General features: G+C 40.4%; 2 protein-coding genes across 8 annotated transcripts; one reads left to right on the top strand and one right to left on the bottom strand.

Moving 5' to 3' along the window:
* Positions 1 to 54: 54 nt before the first annotated feature.
* Positions 55 to 8302, bottom strand: NME6 (NME/NM23 nucleoside diphosphate kinase 6). 5 transcript variants are annotated; one of them, XM_072147620.1, is made up of 7 exons: positions 8104 to 8302; positions 7474 to 7605; positions 6902 to 7007; positions 5822 to 5924; positions 5470 to 5509; positions 2592 to 2752; positions 55 to 430 (listed from the first exon to the last, which is right to left on the bottom strand). In XM_072147620.1, exons 3-7 carry the CDS (start codon positions 6992 to 6994, stop codon positions 282 to 284), a joined length of 546 nt encoding a protein of 181 aa, XP_072003721.1. In that variant the 5' UTR covers positions 6995 to 7007; positions 7474 to 7605; positions 8104 to 8302; the 3' UTR covers positions 55 to 281. The 5 variants fall into 5 exon arrangements, with proteins under 5 accessions (XP_072003721.1, XP_072003722.1, XP_072003720.1 ...); XM_072147621.1 differs by lacking the exon at positions 8104 to 8302 and adding an exon at positions 7713 to 7878; XM_072147619.1 differs by lacking the exon at positions 7474 to 7605.
* Positions 8303 to 8319: 17 nt separating this feature from the next.
* Positions 8320 to 17776, top strand: RABL2B (RAB, member of RAS oncogene family like 2B). Of its 3 annotated transcripts, none has more exons than XM_072147615.1 (9): positions 8320 to 8470; positions 8834 to 9005; positions 10675 to 10716; positions 12933 to 13012; positions 14135 to 14214; positions 15228 to 15339; positions 15652 to 15749; positions 16438 to 16521; positions 17354 to 17776. In XM_072147615.1, the coding sequence occupies exons 2-9, from the start codon at positions 8899 to 8901 to the stop codon at positions 17432 to 17434; spliced, it is 684 nt and encodes a 227-aa protein (XP_072003716.1). In that variant the 5' UTR covers positions 8320 to 8470; positions 8834 to 8898; the 3' UTR covers positions 17435 to 17776. The 3 variants fall into 3 exon arrangements, with proteins under 3 accessions (XP_072003716.1, XP_072003719.1, XP_072003717.1); XM_072147618.1 differs by having other exon boundaries at positions 8322 to 8470; positions 10687 to 10716; XM_072147616.1 differs by lacking the exon at positions 8320 to 8470 and adding an exon at positions 8589 to 8736.
* The last annotated feature ends 3647 nt before the right edge of the window (positions 17777 to 21423 follow it).

Consider the following 21423-nt stretch of genomic DNA (forward strand, 5'->3'; position numbering starts at 1 on the left):
TTTATTTCTGCTTTAGATACAAGCATTTAGTTTACATGCATAGAACATCCAGACAAAATAAAAAAAATGACTTGTCATTTCGGAACAGGTTGTCTTATGATGGCTTTCTACCATTTTCGAAGCATTAAGATAATATCAGTCTTTTTTGGCAAACTCCCTCTTTTAAGGTCCTCCACGTCTGAGAGTGGTCCCTTGTAGCCGCAGAGTTACAAACAATTCACAGACACCGTTTGGTTTTAGACCACAGAATATTCGACCATTGCAGAATCTGAATATCTGGATCACTCTTTGACAATCCGGTGCTCAAGTATCTCTTCATCATAGCATATTGGCCCAGCGCGATATAGAGGCTCCTGCTCTTCATACCAGCGGCTTACATCAAAATCAGGGAAAAATATTGAGATTTCTCGGCAGGCGGATTCCACCGAATCTAGATGAGGTAAAATCATATGTAAGGTCAGGATAAAGGCAACATGAAGATAGCATGAAAAAGCATGTACAACTTTTCTACCCATCTTCTTACACCATGATATTTTAAAATCAATATTCTGTGCTGGCTACCTTATTAATACATCCTTGTATGGCCCTGAGCTGTGTGAGCACAAAGCCTACACCTACAGGAGTACAATACAATGGTATCAACCTGACCAAGTGACTAACTGTGGAGTCTGTAAACCAAACTTATGACTCCAACTGAGACTGCCAAATTTCCTGACCCAACACCAACAAAATTGTCACCGACTGCAACCCCATGGCTCAGACTTTACAGCCTTGTTTTCTTTGTTGATCTAGCAGCCCTTAGGCTACATTCACACGACCGTATGATTTCTCCAGTCCCGTATTTACGGGCCGTATATACGTGACGTTTTTCATCCGTATGCAGCACGTATGTAACCCGTATGTAACCCGTATTTTATACGTCCCCATAGACTTCTAGGGCATACGGAACTGAAATACGGGAGAAAATAGGACATGCTCTATATTTTTATACGGCTAGTATACGGTACGGTACGGAACGGATTTAACAACGGCAATATAAATGGTCAGACGTATTGTCCATTGAAATGAATGTGGCTGTATGTAATCCGTAAAAAAACGGTACGGTACGGTACGGTACGGCCGTTTTCATACGTCCGTGTGAATGTAGCCTTAGACTAATAAAAGTTGTTTACCCCTGGCCTAAATCCTACGATCAGGACCATTACGGGGAATGTAATTTTTTAAATAATTTATTATATATTTGTGGAGTCAGTCCATTTTATCACGATTTCAACTCCACAGCCCTGAACTGGTCACACAAATAGTTCAGATAACAGATTAATAAAATTGAATGTTACAATGTCTATGTTGAAGGGTTAGAGCATCAGGACCTTCAAAATCCTGATGCTCACCAAGCATTTTGCATTCAAAATTATTTTACTTTCTCAAGAAGCGCCTCACCAAAATCAGGCACAAAATCTGCAAAAAGTTTCAAGCAATATTTTCTCTATCCAACTAGAGCAAGCAGAGAAGCCTTAGGAGCTAGTGTGTCAGCAAGCCATCAGGAAAGTGCAATGTTTCGGGAACAAAGTTTACCACCTGCTCTATATTGTCAGTATAAAGTCTTTTATTTATGAATAGAGCATCAGGACTTCACATAACTAACATTAAAGGGGCTTTCCCCCCTCTTTGGGAAATTTATCAATTCATTTCTATAAGTACCTTCAGAGTTGTTAAAGAAATTGGTAGGAGAAAGATGAAGCCATTTACAGGCGGTCCCCTACTTAAGAACACTCGACTTACATATGACCCCTAGTTACAAACGAACCTCTGGATATTGGTAATTTATTGTACTTTAGTCCTAGGCTACAATAATCAGCTATAACAGTTATCACAGGTGTCTGTAATGAAGATTTAGTGTTAATCCTGATTCTTATAACAACCCAACATTTTTAAAATCCAATTGTCACAGAGACCAAAAAAGTTTTGGCTGGGATTACAATGATAAAATATACAGTTCCGACTTACATCCAAATTCAACTTAAGAACAAACCTACAGACCCTATCTTGTATGTAACCCGGGGACTGCCTGTATAGGCCAAATAAACACTGGAGGAGAGCATTGCAACAACAATGACAAGATCTTTCATTACCACATTTTTAGAAACTCAAAAACACCTTTTTACCAAGACACTGCAACACTGTACCTACAATACCATAGATACATGTTATGTACTGTTAGCTCAGGGTACATCTCGATTATATAAAGACTAAAGGACACCCCACTTACAGATAACTTATGTAACAGACAGACCACGGTGGCCAGTGGTAAAGCTCTCTCGATGCTCTACTTTAGTCCTAGGCTGTAATGATCAGCTGTCAGGTGACTAAAGAAGTTTTATTGATAATTCTTTTTACCATGAAAGCAAAAAATTTTGAAGCTGGGACAAAAAAAAAAAAGTTTGCCTGGAGCTACAATTATAAAATATACAGTCCCGACTTACATGCAAACAACTTAAGGACAGACCTAAAGGACCTACCTTGAGAGTAACCGGGGGACTGCCTGTATATCTGTTCATCTTATAAACTCATAAATGATGGATGAGCCGTACCTGATCCATGTGTTGTGTTACGTGTATCAGTCAATCCCAAGTGCCCCCGGATAGTGTCCGGTGCTGTAATACGGGATCTGTATACTTTAGTTGGACCCATTATTTTCCTCCACAGTTGAATTGCATCCTCATGAGCTAGTATGTACGCACGCACTGGACCACTGCCACAAAATATTATTTAAAAAATGTTAGAAGAGTAAAGTAGTTGTACAGGTTACAATGCATTAAAACAAAGGAATAAACAAGGTAAGTGCTAGTTAGTCAAAATAAAAACAATACAAATCTGGCAATCCCTATAACCCCTACAGGACTCATTTCATTTTTGTGTTTTTTTTACTTCCCCCACCCCTTCTAAATGACATAACTGTTTTATTTTTCCCCATTTACAGAGATGTTGAGGGCTTGTGAAAGTTTTTAACATTTCATGCAATAACTGGAAAGGAGGAAAAAAAAATCCAAATCCTCCAAAATGGGTCAATACGATCAGAGATACCAAAATTTTTATGGGTTTTATTATTTTTGAGTAAATTTTTTTATAAAAAACTAATCTTTTGTGCAAAAAGAATTTTGTCGGATTGTCGTTTTCTGATGTTAATAACTTTTTCATTCTTTAGTGTACGGATTTTGTACAAAGTTCAGTTTTCGCGGGAAGACACAGGGTCTTCAATTATCAAATCAATTCTGGACCTTTATGATAATTTGATCACTTATAAGTCAGAAAAAGTGGTACTTCATACATGTTTAGGATTTTTTTCTGTCTATTTTTATATAGGGAAAAGGGGGGATTTAAACCCTAGGGCAGAGTACTCTAGGGTAGTGGTGGCAAACATATGACACAGGTGCCAAAGGTGGCACTCAGAGCCCTCTCAAAGGACACCCAAGTCACTGCCCCAGCACAGAGTTCACCAGACAGAATCTTCCTGCAGTCCCATCCAACTTAAGATATATACTGCTCTCAGCGCTATTTTAAAGCAACACATCATTGGCTGCTTGGTACTGCTGCAGTGAGGTGTGGAAGGGGCCGTATTATCTTTGGAGGTCCTCCTGCTGGCCCCATAAATATTCCTGTGCAGAGGAACCCTGGAGAGAAGCTACAATTTACCGTCCAAATTTCCACGTCTTCTTTTAACTGTGTTGGTGTCCTCAAGGGGCCAATATGATACGATTGAAAGTGGTTGAAGGACAGAGAGCAATAAATTAAGGATTAAAGGGAACCTGTCATCAGCCCATTACAGCTGCATTGCAAAAAAAGTCTGCCTTTTAAAAAAAAAATTTGCATTACAATATAATTGCGTGTTATAACTTACCTTGCACCCTGGCTGAATCCTTTGTTTAGTCTCAGGGGTTGGGCTTTGGTTTAGATGCATTTCAAAAAACAACATGTGACTTGTCTGCTTCTCACTACTCAGCGCGTGGCCCCACCTTTGTGCTCCTGTACAGCTGGGAGAGTGAGGAAATGTACAGGAAAACAAAGGTGGGGGCCAAGAGCTGAGCAGTATGCAGCACAGACAAGTCACATGTTTTTTGGAATGCATCCAAACCAAGGCCCAACCCCTGGAACTAAACAAAGGATTCTGCCAGGGTGCAAGGTAAGTTATAACACACAATTATATTGTAATGCAAATGCTTAGAGAAAGCAGAAAGGCATATTTACAATGCAGCTGTAACGGGCCTCTGTAACCTGTCTTTAGTGAAAATGAGGTCCTTGGTGACAGGTTCCCTTTAAATTGCTGTGTAATTTGTGATAAATAAATGTGTTCTGGTTTTAGTCTGGGTACTCGTTCTCTCAAAAAGGTTCACCATCACTGCCCTATGGGTTCTGATTGCGCACACAAATACTGAAATACTACTTTATATTGCAGTGTATTGTAAATCTCTAGGTTGTTGTGGCAACGGATTCTCTAGTCTCGAACCACTTCAATCAGCATTCAATGATTGGCAACGCCCACCGGCAACAGCTATAGGAGCAGCTATAGGCATGTGTCAACTGTGTAATATAGCAGACACCATCCCAGTATGGAGAGAGCTTAGCCTGTGAGCTCTCTTAATACAGCCCCTACCACACAACAATATAATATATAGTTGTGATGCATGTAGGGGTTCACTTTCTTATGAACAAGGGTCACTGGCACATGAATGTCAAGATAAATGTTTGCCTTTCTGTATAGAATTAGCAGACAATTCACTAAAAATGTGATAAAAAAATGTTTTTGTCATTTTCCCCTTAAAGATTTTTTAATAAGTAGTAAAATTTAATAAGCCATTACCAAAACATGTTAAAAATATGTATGGTGTCAATCTGTTGCCCTTCCCCAGTTTCAGCTACATATGCAGATTGTGCATGTACTTCTAAAAACGCTCAACTCTACAGCTCCTTCTCTATTCTGCCTTCAGCTGATAAGATGGATGGGGAGGGAGAGACTTCCAAAGGCTTTATCTTCTGAACCATGGCATCTGGCAGTATAGTTCTGTATATTTACTAAAAGTTACAAAAAAAAAATAAATCATGTTTTTACTGCAACTTTAACAGTGGATAGCTCTGGTCCTGTGGCATCCAGATAGATAATCCTGATGTCATATTAAATTATTAAAACTTACAAGAACGGTTTTCTTTATAGAGAGGGTTAAGAGATACTTTACAAACTAAAGATGTGAATTTTATTTTACAGGACAGCCCCTTTAAATGTCCCTTCTAATAAATCTTACATTCACACACTCTTTGAAAGCTGGCCCTTTAAAAGCCTGTATAAGACGTCTCTTTTTGCATTTTGTACACACTATGACTTTATGAAATGGTAAAATTGTGATCTTTATGATACAGAATAGTGAAGGCATAGCAGTTGCTGGCTAAAACACAATAAGAAGAATATGTTTTCACCTTGACATGAACTCAACCAACCGCTGGTAGAAGAAGCGTCCTACAAAGATAAAAAAAATGCATGACTTGTAACTATGAAATAACTTGCGTATCAGAAATACTTCTAGAACCAGACATTGTCACTGATACTTTAACCAAGAAAACAGATGTAAAGTAGACTAGTAAGCACTTGGTCTCTGTTCTAGTAATCTAGGGGTTCGGTCAGTCCTAACACACATTATAACCCCCTATTTATTTGTAAGAATATGTGTATGCTAAACTACAAGGGTCATAATAAAAGTTATAATGCACATGCTGCTGGGTAGGTCTGTGAAATATTCACAAGACCAATGAGGTTTAAAAGCCTTCTCACCTGCATGTTCTTCATAAAAATGCTGACAATCTTTTGCTCTCCACTGCAGTTCCCTACTCCGTACTATAAGAAATTTGTTGTCTAGAATCCTCTGATGTACGGCCTAGGGAATATAAAAGAATGTTTTTAGACAGAGCACATAGCAGTCACTTGCACACAATGCATTGGGAAGAGTGGTAGCAGAAGAATATTTGTGGATACCATTGGCCTTTGATTGCGTTTCCAATCCTCCTTTTAGTTGAGATGAATGTGGCTGCACTTTATGTACATGCTCAGTAGTGAAGCTCCTCTGCTATAAATCAGTGGAATAAGGCACTCGGAATGAATTCCTACATTTATCTCAAGCACTGCTAGAGTGACCAGGAAAACAGGACTGTGCAGTCGGTGACCATTTTTGTGGATCTGGCGTCAAAGTTTGGGAGGTTTGGATTACCAACTCCACAGCCCTGGTAATTAGGCAAATCTCCTCTCCACAGGTGTAGAAATGCATTTTAAAGCGCAATGTATACACTGCATGTGAATGTGCCCCTTAACGGGTATTCCCATCTGGGCATTCACATTTGATTGAAATTCATTTCCCATATGTAAACTTTTCTTAAATTAGATGTTATTAAAAAAAAATGTTCCTGTGTGAAGATAATTTCTCATAAATGTAGCCATGTTGTCCCTTAGAAACGAGATAGCTTCCTCGGATACGACCACCTCACATTTGGGCAGCGTTGGCCAGATATGCGTTATTGAGTCCTGCCTGGCCACATGGATTCAGCGTTCATTATTACAAGATGGCTGTGGGACCTGCAGTAACTCCCGGACATTTCATATACAAAAATCTTTTGTTTCTTTGTGCAATCCCTCCAGCAGAGGTGGCCGTATCCAGTGACACAGTCTTGTTTCTAAGGGACCAGATCACTACATTTATGGGAAATTATCTTCACACAGGAACAATTTTTAATAATTGATCTAATTGAAGAAATGTTTAAATATGGCAGATTAGTGAATCTGAATGTGACTGCACAGATGAGAATACCTGGAAAAGCATGGAGTGTGGTCTCACCAGCTAAAATACTATAAAATACTTACATCAGATATTATTGGATGGGCCACTGCATCTGGCTTAATGATAGCCAAAGTCAGCTGAAGAGAGCGAGTCCAGCGAAGTGGGGACATGATCATATTCAGGAACAAGCTATGGAAACAAAATTAAAAAGAAGAAACATCTGAAATTACATGAAAGGCCCCTGCCAGCAGTCATGCCCTGCATGCAGACCTTCAAAACCCTGATGGTGCATTCACACGTTGAAGTTAAAACTGCATCGCAATCAGCTTTGAGGTGGTTTTAGGTGCAGTTTTGTCAATTGAACAGGTGAAAGACATGAACTGAACGAGTGAATTTGATTTTGAAGGGGAAACCTGCTCCACAAACGTCATTCACCCGTTCAGTTCAGTTTAGGGGGGAAAGAGCCCCCAAAGGCAGGTAAAATACCCGCAATCGCAGCCCACTCCAACCACGGGTGTTACACTGGGGCACCCAGTGTATCCCGATGCCGGTTCGGCTCATATCATGAGCTGAACCGGCATCAGTTCTGCGTCCAAGCGCTAAAAGGTTAAAGGAAATCTACCATTTGTTTTATGCATTACGAAACCAAACATACCTTGAGAATACTGTAGTGACACTGATGCAAAAAGGTAAGGGATGTAAGGTGCTTTAGATCCCACATTCAGTGCTGACCTTGGGATATAAATGCTTTGCGAAGGAGGGGGATTTCCCTCATCCTAGCAGACCCCTGCAATATGATCGCCAGGTGGCAAATTAGCCTCCCGATTTAGATTAAAGAACTGCAATACAAACTAGTCATAGCTATGATAGACCAGGGATTGGCTGATACTACACCTCTCTTTTTGCTCCACTCCAGGTTTGGACAACAGAAACTGCATCTAAAAAACTGAACATGTGAACGCACCCTCAGTGGCCAACCCCTTTAAGGTCCAATAAAGGCTTATGCAAAGAGTTGGTGTTTATGGTCACGGTGTGGAATAAAGGTCCTCTTTGTGTAGGGTTATGTTCACACCTGCTCTAATATATGTTCCCGTTTCTAAGTGGTCGCATGTGGACTGTACTGTGGCCTATTATGAAACTCGGCATAGCACCAGCCACTGGGTAACATGGTGGCTTTTATATAGACGAAGCTCAGGGACACGCAAGATCAAAACCAAGTATCTCCTCATGTGGTAACTAGATATAGAAACGTGCGCAGACATTATGGTGGATAGTCACGTCTCACCTGTCACAGCGCCGCTGCCCGGCTTCTCTATGGTAACGCAGGACGCCTCCAGCCACTTCCGTCCCCCTGTGATTAGCGCGGCACTCTGCGCGGCTCCGGTTGCAGGGTCGCTAGAGGTCGCCGCTCTACGAAGTAAGCGCCATTTTGTTGGCGTCCAAACTCTATAGAAGTTGTAATTATTGACTACGGTAGCGTGGCTGTCAGCATGAACGTAACGCCGAGGAATTGGAGACTTTCCACATTCTGTTTAACTCTTGTACATGGAATGATAGCCCAGCGTTGACATAGTACAGCGCATGCGCGGAGTAATAATAATAGCTGTGCGCTGGAGACACAGCGGTTGCTAAGCAGAGGGAAGCGGATTGAGGTGAGTGCAGCTTCAGGCACATTGTGTGGTGACAGTGGGCGCGGGCTGGAGATGTCTTGCGGTATTAGTGCGTATAAATACACCACACTTATGTCCTGGACCCTTCTCTCAGGTCTGCTCATGTGGTGAAGGGTTTTCTGATACCACAGCTTTGCTCCCCAGTGGATGTGGCCTTCTCCTGATGCCAAACTATCCTAGCGCCCATAAGTGTGCATTGCCCTCATTCAGAGGCTGAATTTAATGGAACAACCGTTATAGGCAATGGGGTCTGTTATATCCATCTGTCCCTTCTATTACAACCAAATATCCATTGTACATGTATTGTTTTCTGTTTACTAAAATGTCCTTTTTCCTTCTTTATAGGAACACCTCTATAGCCATGCTCTGCTGTTTATAAATTGTAAATTTTGAGGCTTCCCGTCATCACTATGGCTGGAGACGAACCTGGAGTCACTGAGGTTGACCAAGAGAAGTATGATGCAGACGAAAATGTTAAAATCATCTGTCTTGGGGACAGTGCTGTCGGAAAATCCAAGTAGGTGGCTAAAGGAGACCGGTGAAAGAATTGCAATAGTTGTGTTGAGGAAGCCGTAACGCGATGCATACTTTTAGACTGCATTCAGCTATTGTATGGTTCCATAAGAATGCCCAAAGGACCGGCCTTCAGTGCAGAGCTTGAAAGTTTTTATTAAATATAACACAAAACCAAACATAACCTGTAGTGAAGCGCTGTCTTGATTCTATCCAATTCACTCATGGGTCTAGAAATGGATTGTTTAAAAATTGGGCATAATAAACCAGGGACACTTGCTCATAGATCCAGGAACTTTGAGTGGTAATCTTCTTATATTTGTTATCCATGCCCTTCTCTTTCTAAAATCAACTTTTTAAAATTATGCTAATGAGCTAGTCGAGCTCCAGGGGATGTTACTACTTGCTGCAGCTTCACAGGCTGTTACAATGTGCAAGGAGCACTTTCCTCCTCCCACTGTGTGCTGAAACGTCCTCTACAGTGCTGACATTACATCAGGCAGAGAGAGGGGAAGTGCTGAGGCGGCAGAGGAGGAGACAGTGTAACAGCCTGTTAATATATATCGTGGAGAGGCTCTGGTGACACCCTCTAGAGTCCTTTGGTCTCATTAGCGTAATTTAAAAAGTTGATTTTTGAAGGAGGCAGTGGATAACAAAATATACTTATTAACCAGAAAGGCTACCAGGGCCCCTCTGTGGTGCAGCTTCACAGGCTATTAGACTGTCTCCCCTCCCTTGCTCTCTCTGTGTGATGTTATCTCATTGCTGCAGAGGAAGTTTAAGGACAGAGTGGGAGGGGGAAGTGGTCCTTGCACAGTGTAAGAGCCTGTGAAGCTGCAGTAGAAGGGGCTCTGGGAGCACACCCAGAGCCATTCTGTCATTCATTAGCATTATTTTATAATGAAGGAGACCGTGTCTCGATCTTATGGTAGTTTTCCTTTAAACAGATGTATGTACAAGTTAGATAAGTTCTTAAAGTATAGAGATGTCTTTTCCTTCAATGTACTGTATATACCGCATTCTCAACTCCCACCCCTTATATTCTCTTGGTGTTTTCTGTTTAGGATGTCCTAAAATAGAAAGCTTTGAGTTTGAGGGACAGCATTGAGAAACCTTGTTCTGTTGATTCAAATGATGCGCTCATGTTTAAGGGGAATTCCCATCTGGGCATTCACATGTAATTTAATTAATATGCCTTATATACACATTTATTCAATTGAGTGTTATACGCTTTTCTGTGTGAAGATAATTTCCCATAAATGTAGCCATGTTGTCCCTTAGAAACAATGTAGGTGTCCTTGGATTCGACCACCTCTGCACTTTGGCAGCAGTGACCACACATGCGTTATTGAGGCTCCTGACAACCTGGATTTGGCGGTATGACAGGATGGCTGTGGGACATTAAGTACCTCTCAGTCATTTCATACGCAAAAAAATATTTGTTTTTCGGTGCTATCACTCCAGTAGCTATGGTCGTTTCCAAGGACAACCTGGTTACTTTTATGGGAAATTATGTTCACACAGACTTTTTTTCTAACATCCAATTGAAGACATGTATGTATGTGGCAGTTGAATTAAATTAAATGTGAATCTCCAGTTTTGAATATCCCCTTAAAAACTAAAATACAATGAAGGTGAATAAAGGGTGAAACCTTGTTTTTTTTTTATAACTGGTTTCTTTGCAGGTTGATGGAGCGTTTCCTGATGGATGGATTGTATCCTTTTTTTTAATAACATTGTTTCTATTACTTTTATGATATAATGCGTTGTATATCTACATCAGTAGGTCAAAGGGGCTTTTAGGAAAAATAATATGGCCCAAATGCTGTACAATGATTGGAACCAACATCCCAGCTTCTGCCGCAAAAGACTGCCACTGAACATCCAACAGAACTGTTGTATCTAGCCTTCTAGATTTCCACTTATACACAGTAGCACTAGAAAATAATTTAGAGGAAAGAATATAACCGTTATATAACATGTTTAAATATATTTACAGCTCTGTTAAAGGAACTTTCAACACTCAAGATATTGATTTGGCTTTATTGTTTACATTGATCCATTCACCTGAAAGCCGACTACTTAGTAGCAGTATTTGTTGTGGGTATTCTAGCTTTGTCCCATCTACTGGAATCGGATAAGGCTACAGTCTCCAGAAAACCCATTAATTTTACAACCTTGTGTAAAGCTATGACCACAGGGACCAGCTGTGAAAAATGGACACTTTCATCCATTTGTCAGTGACAGTAATTTTATACAATGTACCGGGATGCTGGAAAAAAAACTTCAAATATGGTGCAATAGTTAAATACATAGTTGATCTTTTTTCTTCCTATTTACAACTTTCACTGTACAGCCCAAATAACACCTCCCTTTTATTCTTTTGTTCAGTACTATCCTATAAAGATTGTGTAGTCTTTTTTTTTTTTTTTTATGTTTTAACACCTTTAAATAAAAATAAAGATGTCATTTTTTTGCGGGACGATATGACATTTTCGTTGCTAGCAATTTGGAAGAATGTAAGACCTTTAGATTCCTTTTTATTAAATATTTTATATGTTGCGAAATGAAAACAAATGTACCCCTCAGACAGAGGTGAGAAATGAGGATCGACTAAAAAGGTGCATATGGAACAAAAAGTCTTTATTGGTGACACTTTACAATTTATCAATAAAATGCAATAAAATCATGAGTGGTGAAATACAAAAAGAGAGAAGAGGCAGACCGATCTGGACAGGATGGGGTAACATGTAAATAACAGAGAGGCATTGGTGAGAGACTAGCCAAATGCAGGCAAAGTGGCCCCAGACGAAGGCTCATCCCGAGCCGAAATGTATGTCGGGGACGCGGCCCTTTCTGGACAGGGGAATTTTAACATCATAACGATTTGGTAAGAGCGTACATTCTCTTCTTAAACCACCATAGGTTATACTACAAACATGGTCTAATAGTAGCCACTTTGCCTGCATTTGGCTAGTCTCTCACCAATGCCTCTCTTTTATTTACGTGTTACCCCATCCTGTCCAGATCGGTCTGCCTCTTCTCTCTTTTTGTATTCCACCACTCATGATTTTATTGCATTTTATTGGTAAAGTGTCACCAATAAAGACTTTTTGTTCCATATGCACCTTTTTAGTCGGTCCTCTTTTCTCCCCTCTGTCTGAGGGGTACATTTGTTTTCAATATATTGCTTTTCAGGACTAATATGACTAAGTGTGTCATTATAAAGGGTGACCGAATGGAGAGCCACACATTTGGCCCAGATTTGATCCTAATCTCCCCAAAAACCCTATTACCTGTATCCATTCTTCTGTTTTATGTTGCGAAATGTCAGAATCAATATTTTTGCCATTCTGGCGTTATTTTCTGTTATGGAGTTCACCACCAAGAATTACTGTTTTTATATTTTAATAGATCGTGTGTTTTGGGATGCGGCAATACCTAACAAGTTATTGATTTTTTTTTATTTTTAGGATAAGGGGGGTGATTTAAATTTTTTTTTTTTTTTACTGTATTTTTGGCCCCCTAGGGTACCTGAACACTAGGGTGTCAGATCACTCCCACCATATACTGCAATACTACTATATTGCAGTAAATTGGGATTTTACTCTGTATCGGTCTGTTACTAACAGATCGTTACAGCTGCTGCCGAAAGACAGGCCTTGGAGACTACAGACTGTCAAACGTATCACTTTCCCACAATGATGCCATAGGGAATAACAATTTGAACTAATATGGCAACGCCAAAAACTCTGTGTCAGTGTCAACATGCCCCCAAAATCCACAATAAAGTTTATAAACAAACAGAGTATGAATATATATGTTTGCATTATCTTCAGAGGAAATATTTACATGTGTGTACAGTAACATAATATACTTCAGTAGATATTTACCAGAAATGTATCTGTTTTGTAGCCTTAACTTTTCCCAGTCGTCCTCAACAGCTTTCAACGTTTGCTCTAACATTATATAAATATACAACAACTGTGGATGGCAAGACAGTCCTGGTTGGTAAGTAACATAATTGTCTTGTCAGAAAATTCAGACTTGCAATTGAATGGTTAAGCTTCTACTAGTCAGAGATGAAACTTTGATTCTCATCCTTACTAAAGGGGTTATTCTAACAAACAACATGATAGACGATGAAAAAGAATTATACACGACACGCCAGTAGGGTCTTTAGGTCTGGACCTGCTCACCTACGTTATTGTAATCCGTTCCTTGTAGGTGTAGAGCTGCAGCATCTCCTGATGTACAATGCAAACTTCATTGGTAGATGTGCATATAGGTGTGTAAACAAATGTTCAGCTGAGGAATTGATGTGCTTCTCAGACAAGGATGCATTTTTTGGATCGTGAGGCATTAATTGAAATAAAACAGTGGTTTACTTGTTTTGGCAAAGAATACATTGAACAAAGAATTCCACCAGGCACCTGCTAATTAATTTCACCTGAAACATGTAGACCACTGTTTTATTACAATAAACGCCTTGTGATCCAAAAAAATTCATCCTCGTCTGAGCAGCACATCAATTCCTCTCCTGAAATTTTTTCTACACACCTATATGTAGATGATAAATGTAACATACCGTATATACTCGTGTAAAAGCCAAGTTGTACAGCACAAAGAATGTACTGAAAACCCCCAACTCGGCTTATACACGAGTGTATAAAAGAAATTAAACTTGCATACTCTCCTTCCGATGCTCCCCACAGCTCCTCCTCTTTCTTCTCTGGACTCTTAACAGAGCAGGGAGAGCGCATGGATGCATCTATGCCCACTCTGTTCCGAATGAAGGAAAGAAGTTGAGTATGTAAATGTATTGTTTTACACACCGAGGGGCTGCAGGGCATTTCAATACTATGGGGGTGCGTGGAGCAGTTTACTGGGGGAGGGCTGCATGGAGTATTTCATTACTGGGGGAGGCTGCTGGGCATTATTTGTGGTAAAATTAGGGGCCTCCGCTTATACTCGGGTCAGCTTATACTCTACTATATACTGCTTCTTCTCCCCGTAGTTGTAATTTGCAGGGTAGTTTAAGTGGTACAGTGCTCAGCGTGTGCCCTTTTTAATGTTTGTCTGTAGAGCATTCACTGTTGAAGGTGAAACTGCTGTGATTTTGTATGATTTCAGATTTCTGGGATACAGCTGGACAAGAGAGATTCCAGAGCATGCATGCCTCCTATTACCACAAAGCTCATGCTTGTATCATGGTATGTGTTGTTTTTGGTTAAGGTTGAAAAAAAGACACTGGACAAGTGTAACCTAACCTAGCATAACATAATACAGTGTTAATCCAGAGGAAGGCAAAAAAAAAAAAATCTCCAAAAGGCTGATGCCAATGGAATGGATAAATTCCTTCCTGATATGGCATTGAAACAGAAATCACACCTCCAGTCCAAATAAGAATTGCAGTTCGATGCTTATCTTGGGAAAACAGAAATAAGGGTTTGAGATTTCATCTCTGGTGGATTCTTTCTGAACACACCAGACTGCACTGCATGAGAAAATTTGCAGGTTGCAGAGTATGGGAACTGTAACGAAAAACCTATTTGGAAATATATTCTACACAGAAGACCAATTCAATAATGATTTCAAACCAATGCCTCTGAAGGTATTCATCATTTTAATGGCAATCTGTCAGCAGGTTTGACCATTCAAAGCTGGGGTCAGTGTTAAGTAGAAGCCCTGGATATCAGTGTAACTATTCGTGTTTCATTTGTTGTTAGTAGCAGTTGTACAATAAAACATGCATTGATACTCCAAGATTTTAGTGGAAGGGACTTGGAGTCCTGGGATCAACTCCTCAAACTTCTGTAATCAAAACCCCTCCCTGCTCTGAGTAAAAGCTGAAGTGGGCTTCTGGTGGATTAATACAGTTGTTTACAGAAATCAGTTCAGCCAGGAGAGACGGCTACTGTGGGAATATGCTAAACTGAGGAGGATAGCAAAGAAACTGTTGGACATAGATCATCACGAAAATGGGAACAGCTATTGATTTTTGAAAAAAAATAATTATCATAGTTGTGTTTTAATAAAATTTAATTATACTAAAACCTCTTCTGAAAAAACTATATAGTAATCTGTTCAGCTCTTCCTGCTCTATAAAATTTTGCCTTCAGTTCTTACAGATCCCCTCTTGGAAATGTCTTTGGTCTCTTATGTCCCATAAAAAATCCTAATTTTTAATTGCCTTTTAAATGATTAACGTCTTTTTATTTCTTAGGCTTTTGATGTGCAGCGCAAAGTTACGTATAAAAATCTGTCGAATTGGTACCAGGAGTTGCGGGAGTACCGTCCAGAAATCCCTTGTATCGTTGTGGCAAACAAGATTGATGGTGAGGAAAGAATTTTATTTCTATGTAAACTATAGAGAACTAAAATGTATGCTGACCTTAATCACAGTGTAAGTGTAACTGGTGTAGGGCAGAACATGGAAAGGGAGCCTCTCAACAGTAGAAAAGGGTATTTCGGCCTCAAGAAGCAGGACCGTGATTGAAGTGAAGGTCTTTGAGGAATATGGTTGAAACTTGTGTGTGCATCTGTGATTGAATTCCATGAGTTCTTATGGATTCTACAGATTAGTTTTATTCTATATAAGACTATAACTGACTTATCAGTATTGTCTTTTTTTCCCTTTCTTATTGTAGCTGATCGCCGTGTGACCCAGAAAGGTTTTAATTTTGCTAAGAAGCATAACCTTCCATTTTACTTTGTTTCGGCTGCCGATGGTACCAATGTAGTAAAGGTATACAGCAAATTGTATTGTCATAGTTTTGCTAAGAACTTACTTCCATAAAATACTTTCCATGAAACATACAATATTGTTCAGGTGCCCACACACAATTATATAGCTGAACTTTCTGCAGTTGAAGAGCCACTGATAACTGAGCAGCTTTAAGGCCAGTTAATGGGGTTTATTTACATAATATTTTACACCCCCGGTGTTCTTCATACACTACCCCTTCCATGGGGCTTCCTCTGAAGCCGATGACACAGACCTCCTCTGCACGTCTGGCTTCAGTGGACATTGCTTACACAGAAGGGGGCATGTAAGTAGTGCATCGGGGGAGAGAGAAGGCTTAAATTTACTTCTAAAGAACACAGCCAGAATCACAGTGCCTTAGGGAATTTTCCACTGGACCTACTCAGGTTCATTCCTGATGATAAATTTCCTTTAAACCTGGCTGACTTACAGAAATGCCTCTTCCTTGTACTTGTCTTCATTTTCAGGCTTTCTCTTCTCTGTTTTGGATGTTGGAGTTAGTTTTTGTAATTGATCCCACGCAGTACAAAAACAGTTTTCTTATTAGGTTCATTGCCAATAAATCACAATTCATTTTGGGGATAAAAAAATATTTGCTGGTTTAGTTATTAATATGAAGCCATTGTTTACTTTGTGCTGTGAATAAACGCTTACTTCTTTTACTACTTAGCTGTTCACAGATGCCATCAAACTGGCTGTTTCTTACAAGCAGAATTCAAGGGATTTTCTGGATGAAGTAATGCGGGAGTTGGAGGTATTACCTACCATGTATTAACACATTTCTGCTAATGATTGCTTGGACATAAGTTTGTAACTTGTGTGATGTAACGTCTTGATTATTTGCATCATGGAGGCTTAACTAGTATAACTATTTAACCCCTTCACGACTGCACTACGGCTATATACATCCTTTTTGCACATACCCCGTGCAGATAGTTTAATACAGTAAATAGTGGGTAGGGAGGAGGGTATGCAGAACTGTAGTTTCACTCGGGGTTTTGATTGTGTGCAATATACTGCATTATTTATTAGAATACCTTGCCTCTAAGAGTAATAGAGGTTGGAAGCTCCTGGCTGCCTTAGCAACCAATGCATTCCCCACCATTTTCAGTAGGTGGATGAGGGGCACCGATCGCAGCATCTAAGAGGTTAACAGCTGCATTCTGTGTATAAAACTACAGACACCTGATCTACATGGAGACTACTATGCAGACAGCATGATATGGTACTGAAAATCTTTTGGGACCGACTAAATTAAGTCCAACAGCTAACAAATCAATCCATAAGTAAAAATAATAAAGTTTTTAGATCCATCTTTCTGCCAATCTGCTTCTTGTGCATGGGTGTACCTATCTTATATGAATGTTTCCTAGAACCACCTGTTTATACATGGATTTAAATATCCTATAAAATACACTTTTTTCAAAAAATTGAAAAGTGGCAGATCACAGGGAATGTCTTGGAAAGCTTATAGAGCGGATCACCCAATGATGTTTTCACTAATTTGGGAGCTGGTAGACTACTTTTGTTGCTGGAATAGGTTAATGTTTCATGTCATGTTCATAAAATGAACTTTTTCTCTACAGAACTTTGAACTGGAGAAACCTGAGGATACATCTGATAAAGAAGAAACCTCAGAGGGAACGGAGTCGCCAAAAACGGTTTGAGATGCTTCATTAAGGATTTGTTGGAACAATGCCATTTATCAAGGTCCCTTTTCTGTTAGGAGCCTTTGTAAGACACTAAATTTGAAGAGACCAGGCGTTACAACATCAATTTATAGACTGATCCTGAATAACTGAGCCCCCTGCTGTTATTTTTATTACTACATTGTTTGGTTGTTAACGGCAGACAGCACATACACCTTCAATGTGATCTCATTACAATTTAGCTTTTCATACTTCCTGACAAGTGATGCTTTTACAGATTTATTTTTTTTAGTATCTGCTATTGTATTTACTGGTTTCATATGTCTTTAGATACCTTATTAAATTATACTTGGTAAAGATTCTTGGTGATTTGTCTTTCTATCAATCGTTGGTTTTTATAGTATTCATAGTTTATATGGTTGAAAAAAGACATGTCCATCGAGTTCAACCAAGGAAGGAAAGGATTGATCTAAATGAGCAAGTGTCAAGGCTGCGGGCAATTGACAATATGGAGCGAAGTTTGCTGCTCCTGGAGCACAAACTCTCTGGGGAAGATGGGTGTGGGGAGGGAAGTATGGAGGTGCAGAGTGAGGGGGCAGCTAGTTGGGTAACATGTAGAGGGAAGAGTTGTAGGGAGTCTAGTCCTGATCTGGTGCACCCCAATAAGTTTGCCAGGCTGGCGGATGAGGGGGATATCAGCTCTGGGGTAGCAATGCTGCAGCAAGACATGGCCTCTAGCAACCAGGGGACTGTCTGCTCCAGTAAGAAGGGTAATGGGAGCACAGGCAAGGTCAGACAGGTGCTGGTAGTGGGAGATTCCATTCTTGGGGGAACACACAGGGCAATCTGTCACAAAGACCGTGCATACCGAACAGTGTGTTGTTTGCCGGGTGCTCAGGTTCGGCATGTTGCGGATCGGGTTGACAGATTACTGGGAGGGGCTGGTGAGGAACCCGCTGTTATGGTCCACATTGGCACTAATGACAAAGTAAGAGGTAGGTGGAAGGTCCTTAAAAATGATTTCAGGGATTTAGGCCATAAGCTCAGGGCAAGGACCTCAAAGGTAATTTTCTCCAAAATACTACCTGTACCATGTGCCACACCAGAAAGGCAGAAGGAGATCAGGGAGGTAAATAAGTGGCTCAAAAGTTGGTGTAGGAAGGAAGGTTTTGGGTTCATGCAGAACTGGGCTGACTTCTCTGTCGGCTACAGGCTCTACAGTAGGAATGGGCTGCACCTCAATGGGGAGGGTGCAGCTGTTTTGGGGGAAAAAATGGCTAGAAGGTTGGAGGAGTGTTTAAACTAGAGACCTGGGGGAAGGGCAACTACACTTGTGCAGGGCAAATAGACAGTGTAGATAGAGAGCTGGGAAGAGTCATAGTCCATGGGGGAGGAAGGGGGGCTGGAATGAGATTGGGGAATAAGGGCAAAAGGAATAGGGATAGGGAAAACCATATAAAGTGTATGTACACAAATGCCAGAAGCCTCACAAACAAAATGGAGGAACTGGAACTCTTAATGTTGGAACGGAAATATGATATAGTGGGTATCAGCGAGACATGGCTGGACAGTAGCTATGACTGGGCTGTTACTATAGATGGTTATAGTCTTTTTAGAAAGGATTGTATAAATAAAAAAGGGGGGGGTGTTTGTTTATATGTGAATTCTTGCCTCAAGCCTGTCCTGCGAGATGACACCGGTGACGCAAATGCAAATGTGGAGTCCCTATGGGTGGAGATAAGGGGAGGGAAAAAGAATAATAAAACATTACTAGGGGTTTGTTATAAGGCTCCAAATATAATGGGGGTGGCAGAGGAAATGCTGATAAGTGAAATGGATGCGGCTTCAAAGCATGGTGAAGTACTTATCATGGGGGACTTCAATTACCCAGATATCGACTGGGGGACAGAAACCTGCAGGTCTTTCAAAGGCAGCAGGTTCTTGTCCACAACAATATACAATTACCTGTCACAACTAGTCCTGGAGCCAACAAGAGGGGGGGCACTGCTGGACCTTATCCTAACCTGCAGACCTGATAGGGTATCAAAACTACAGGTTGGGGGGAACCTGGGTAAAAGTGATCATAATATCATTGATTTTGTATTACGCTTTACTAAGAGCATTAGGGTAGGGGCAACCAACACTCTAAACTTCAGGAGGGCAAATTTTCAGCATCTAAGGGAAGACCTTAAAGGCATAGACTGGGATAATGTTCTCAAAGACAAAAGCCCCCCCCCCCCCCAAAAAATGGGACTTTTTCTCATATATTCTGAAAAAGTCCTGTGAGAAACACATACCTTATGGGAAAAAGCATAAGAGGAACAAGAAAAAGCCAATGTGGCTAACTAGTCTTGTAAGGAAAGCAATAAGCGAGAAAGATAAGGCATTTAAGGTGCTAAAACGTGAAGGTAGCGATGACGCATTACAGGATTATAGAGAGAAAAATAAATCCTGTAAAAAGCAGATAAAGGCCGCAAAAATAGAGACTGAGAGAAATATTGTCAGGGAGAGCAAAAATAATCCCAAATTATTTTTCAAGTATATAAATGATAAGAAACTAAAAACAGAGAGTGTGGGTCCCCTTAGAAATAACATGGGGGTCATGGTGGAAGGAGATGAGGAAAGGGCCAATCTACTGAATGTCGCCTTCTCAACTGTCTTTACCCAGGAAAATCCCCTGGTGGAAGACACAAAGAGGAATAATGTAAATTCTTTTTGGAATGTCAACAGTTTAACCCAGGAAGAGGTACGGCGCCGCCTCGCAACCACTAAGATAGTTAAATCACCGGGGCCAGATGGCATACACCCCCGGGTTCTGCATGAACTATGTACCGTGATAGACAGACCTTTTTTTTTTTTTTAAATATTTGAAGATTATGAAGGACTAGTTATGTTCCACAAGACTGGCGCATAGCAAATGTGGTACCAATATACAAAAAAGGATCAAAAAGCGATCCTGGAAACTACAGGCCCGTGAGTCTAACTTCTGTGGTAGGGGAAATATTTGAGGGGTTTGTTAGAGATGCTATCCTGGAGTATCTCACTGTGCACAACCTTATAACCCAGCGTCAGCATGGGTTTATGAGAGATCGGTCCTGTCAGACTAATCTGATTGGTTTCTACGAGGAGATAAGTTCAAGACTGGATCTGGGGGATGATGTGGATGTTGAATATCTGGACTTTTCAAAGGCATTTGACACCGTGCCACATAAAAGGTTGGTATATAAAATGAGACTGCTGGGAATATGGGAAAATCTGTTTATTTGGGTAAGTAATTGGCTTAGTGATAGAAAACAGAAGGTTGTCATTAATGGCACATTCTCAGATTGGGTTGACGTTACCAGTGGAGTGCCACAGGGGTCAGTATTGGGGCCACTTCTTTTTAATATTTTTATTAATGACCTTGTAGTGGGTTTACACAGTCAAGTTTCAATATTTGCAGATGATACTAAGCTGTGTAAAGTAATAAATACTGAGGTCGATAGTTTAGCATTACAGGGGGATTTGTGGAAGCTTGAGGAGTGGGCAGAGAAATGGTTGATGAGGTTTAATGTAGATAAATGTAAAGTTATGCACATGGGCCATGGAAACAAAAAGTATAATTATGTTCTAAACAGTTAATTACTTGGTAAAACTGGAGCTGAAAAGGACTTGGGGGTATTGGTGGATGGTAAACTTAATTTAAGTGACCAGAGCCAGATGGCTGCTGCTAAAGCAAATTATGGGATGTACCAAGAGAGGAATAGATTCTCATGATAAAGACATAGTTCTGCCCTTATACAAATCCCTGGTCAGACCACACATGGAATATTGTGTACAGTTGTGGGCACCAGTGAAAAAGGATATAGTAGAGCTGGAACGGGTGCAGAGGAGAGCAACCAGGATTATTAGGGGAATGGGGCAACTAGAATACACTGACAGATTACAAAATTTGGGATTATTCAGTTTAGAAAAAAGACGACTGAGGGCAGACCTCATTACAATGTACAAATACCTGAACGGACAGT

Source organism: Engystomops pustulosus, chromosome 4 (genome assembly GCF_040894005.1).
Source record: "Engystomops pustulosus chromosome 4, aEngPut4.maternal, whole genome shotgun sequence".
Lineage (NCBI taxonomy): Eukaryota > Metazoa > Chordata > Amphibia > Anura > Leptodactylidae > Engystomops > Engystomops pustulosus.

Excerpts from the sequence above, each read along its gene's own strand:
- RABL2B (XM_072147615.1), top strand. The coding sequence starts at position 8,899 with ATGGCTGGAGACGAACCTGGAGTCACTGAGGTTGACCAAGAGAAGTAT. Across the intron at positions 14,215-15,227 it reads AAGCTCATGCTTGTATCATG|GCTTTTGATGTGCAGCGCAA; the intron begins GTATGTGTTGTT and ends TTTATTTCTTAG. Across the intron at positions 16,522-17,353 it reads AAGTAATGCGGGAGTTGGAG|AACTTTGAACTGGAGAAACC; the intron begins GTATTACCTACC and ends TTTTCTCTACAG.
- NME6 (XM_072147619.1), bottom strand. The coding sequence starts at position 6,994 with ATGATCATGTCCCCACTTCGCTGGACTCGCTCTCTTCAGCTGACTTTG. Across the intron at positions 5,925-6,901 it reads CCCATCCAATAATATCTGAT|GCCGTACATCAGAGGATTCT; the intron begins GTAAGTATTTTA and ends TATATTCCCTAG. Across the intron at positions 2,753-5,469 it reads TTGGTTGAGTTCATGTCAAG|TGGTCCAGTGCGTGCGTACA; the intron begins GTGAAAACATAT and ends ATTTTGTGGCAG.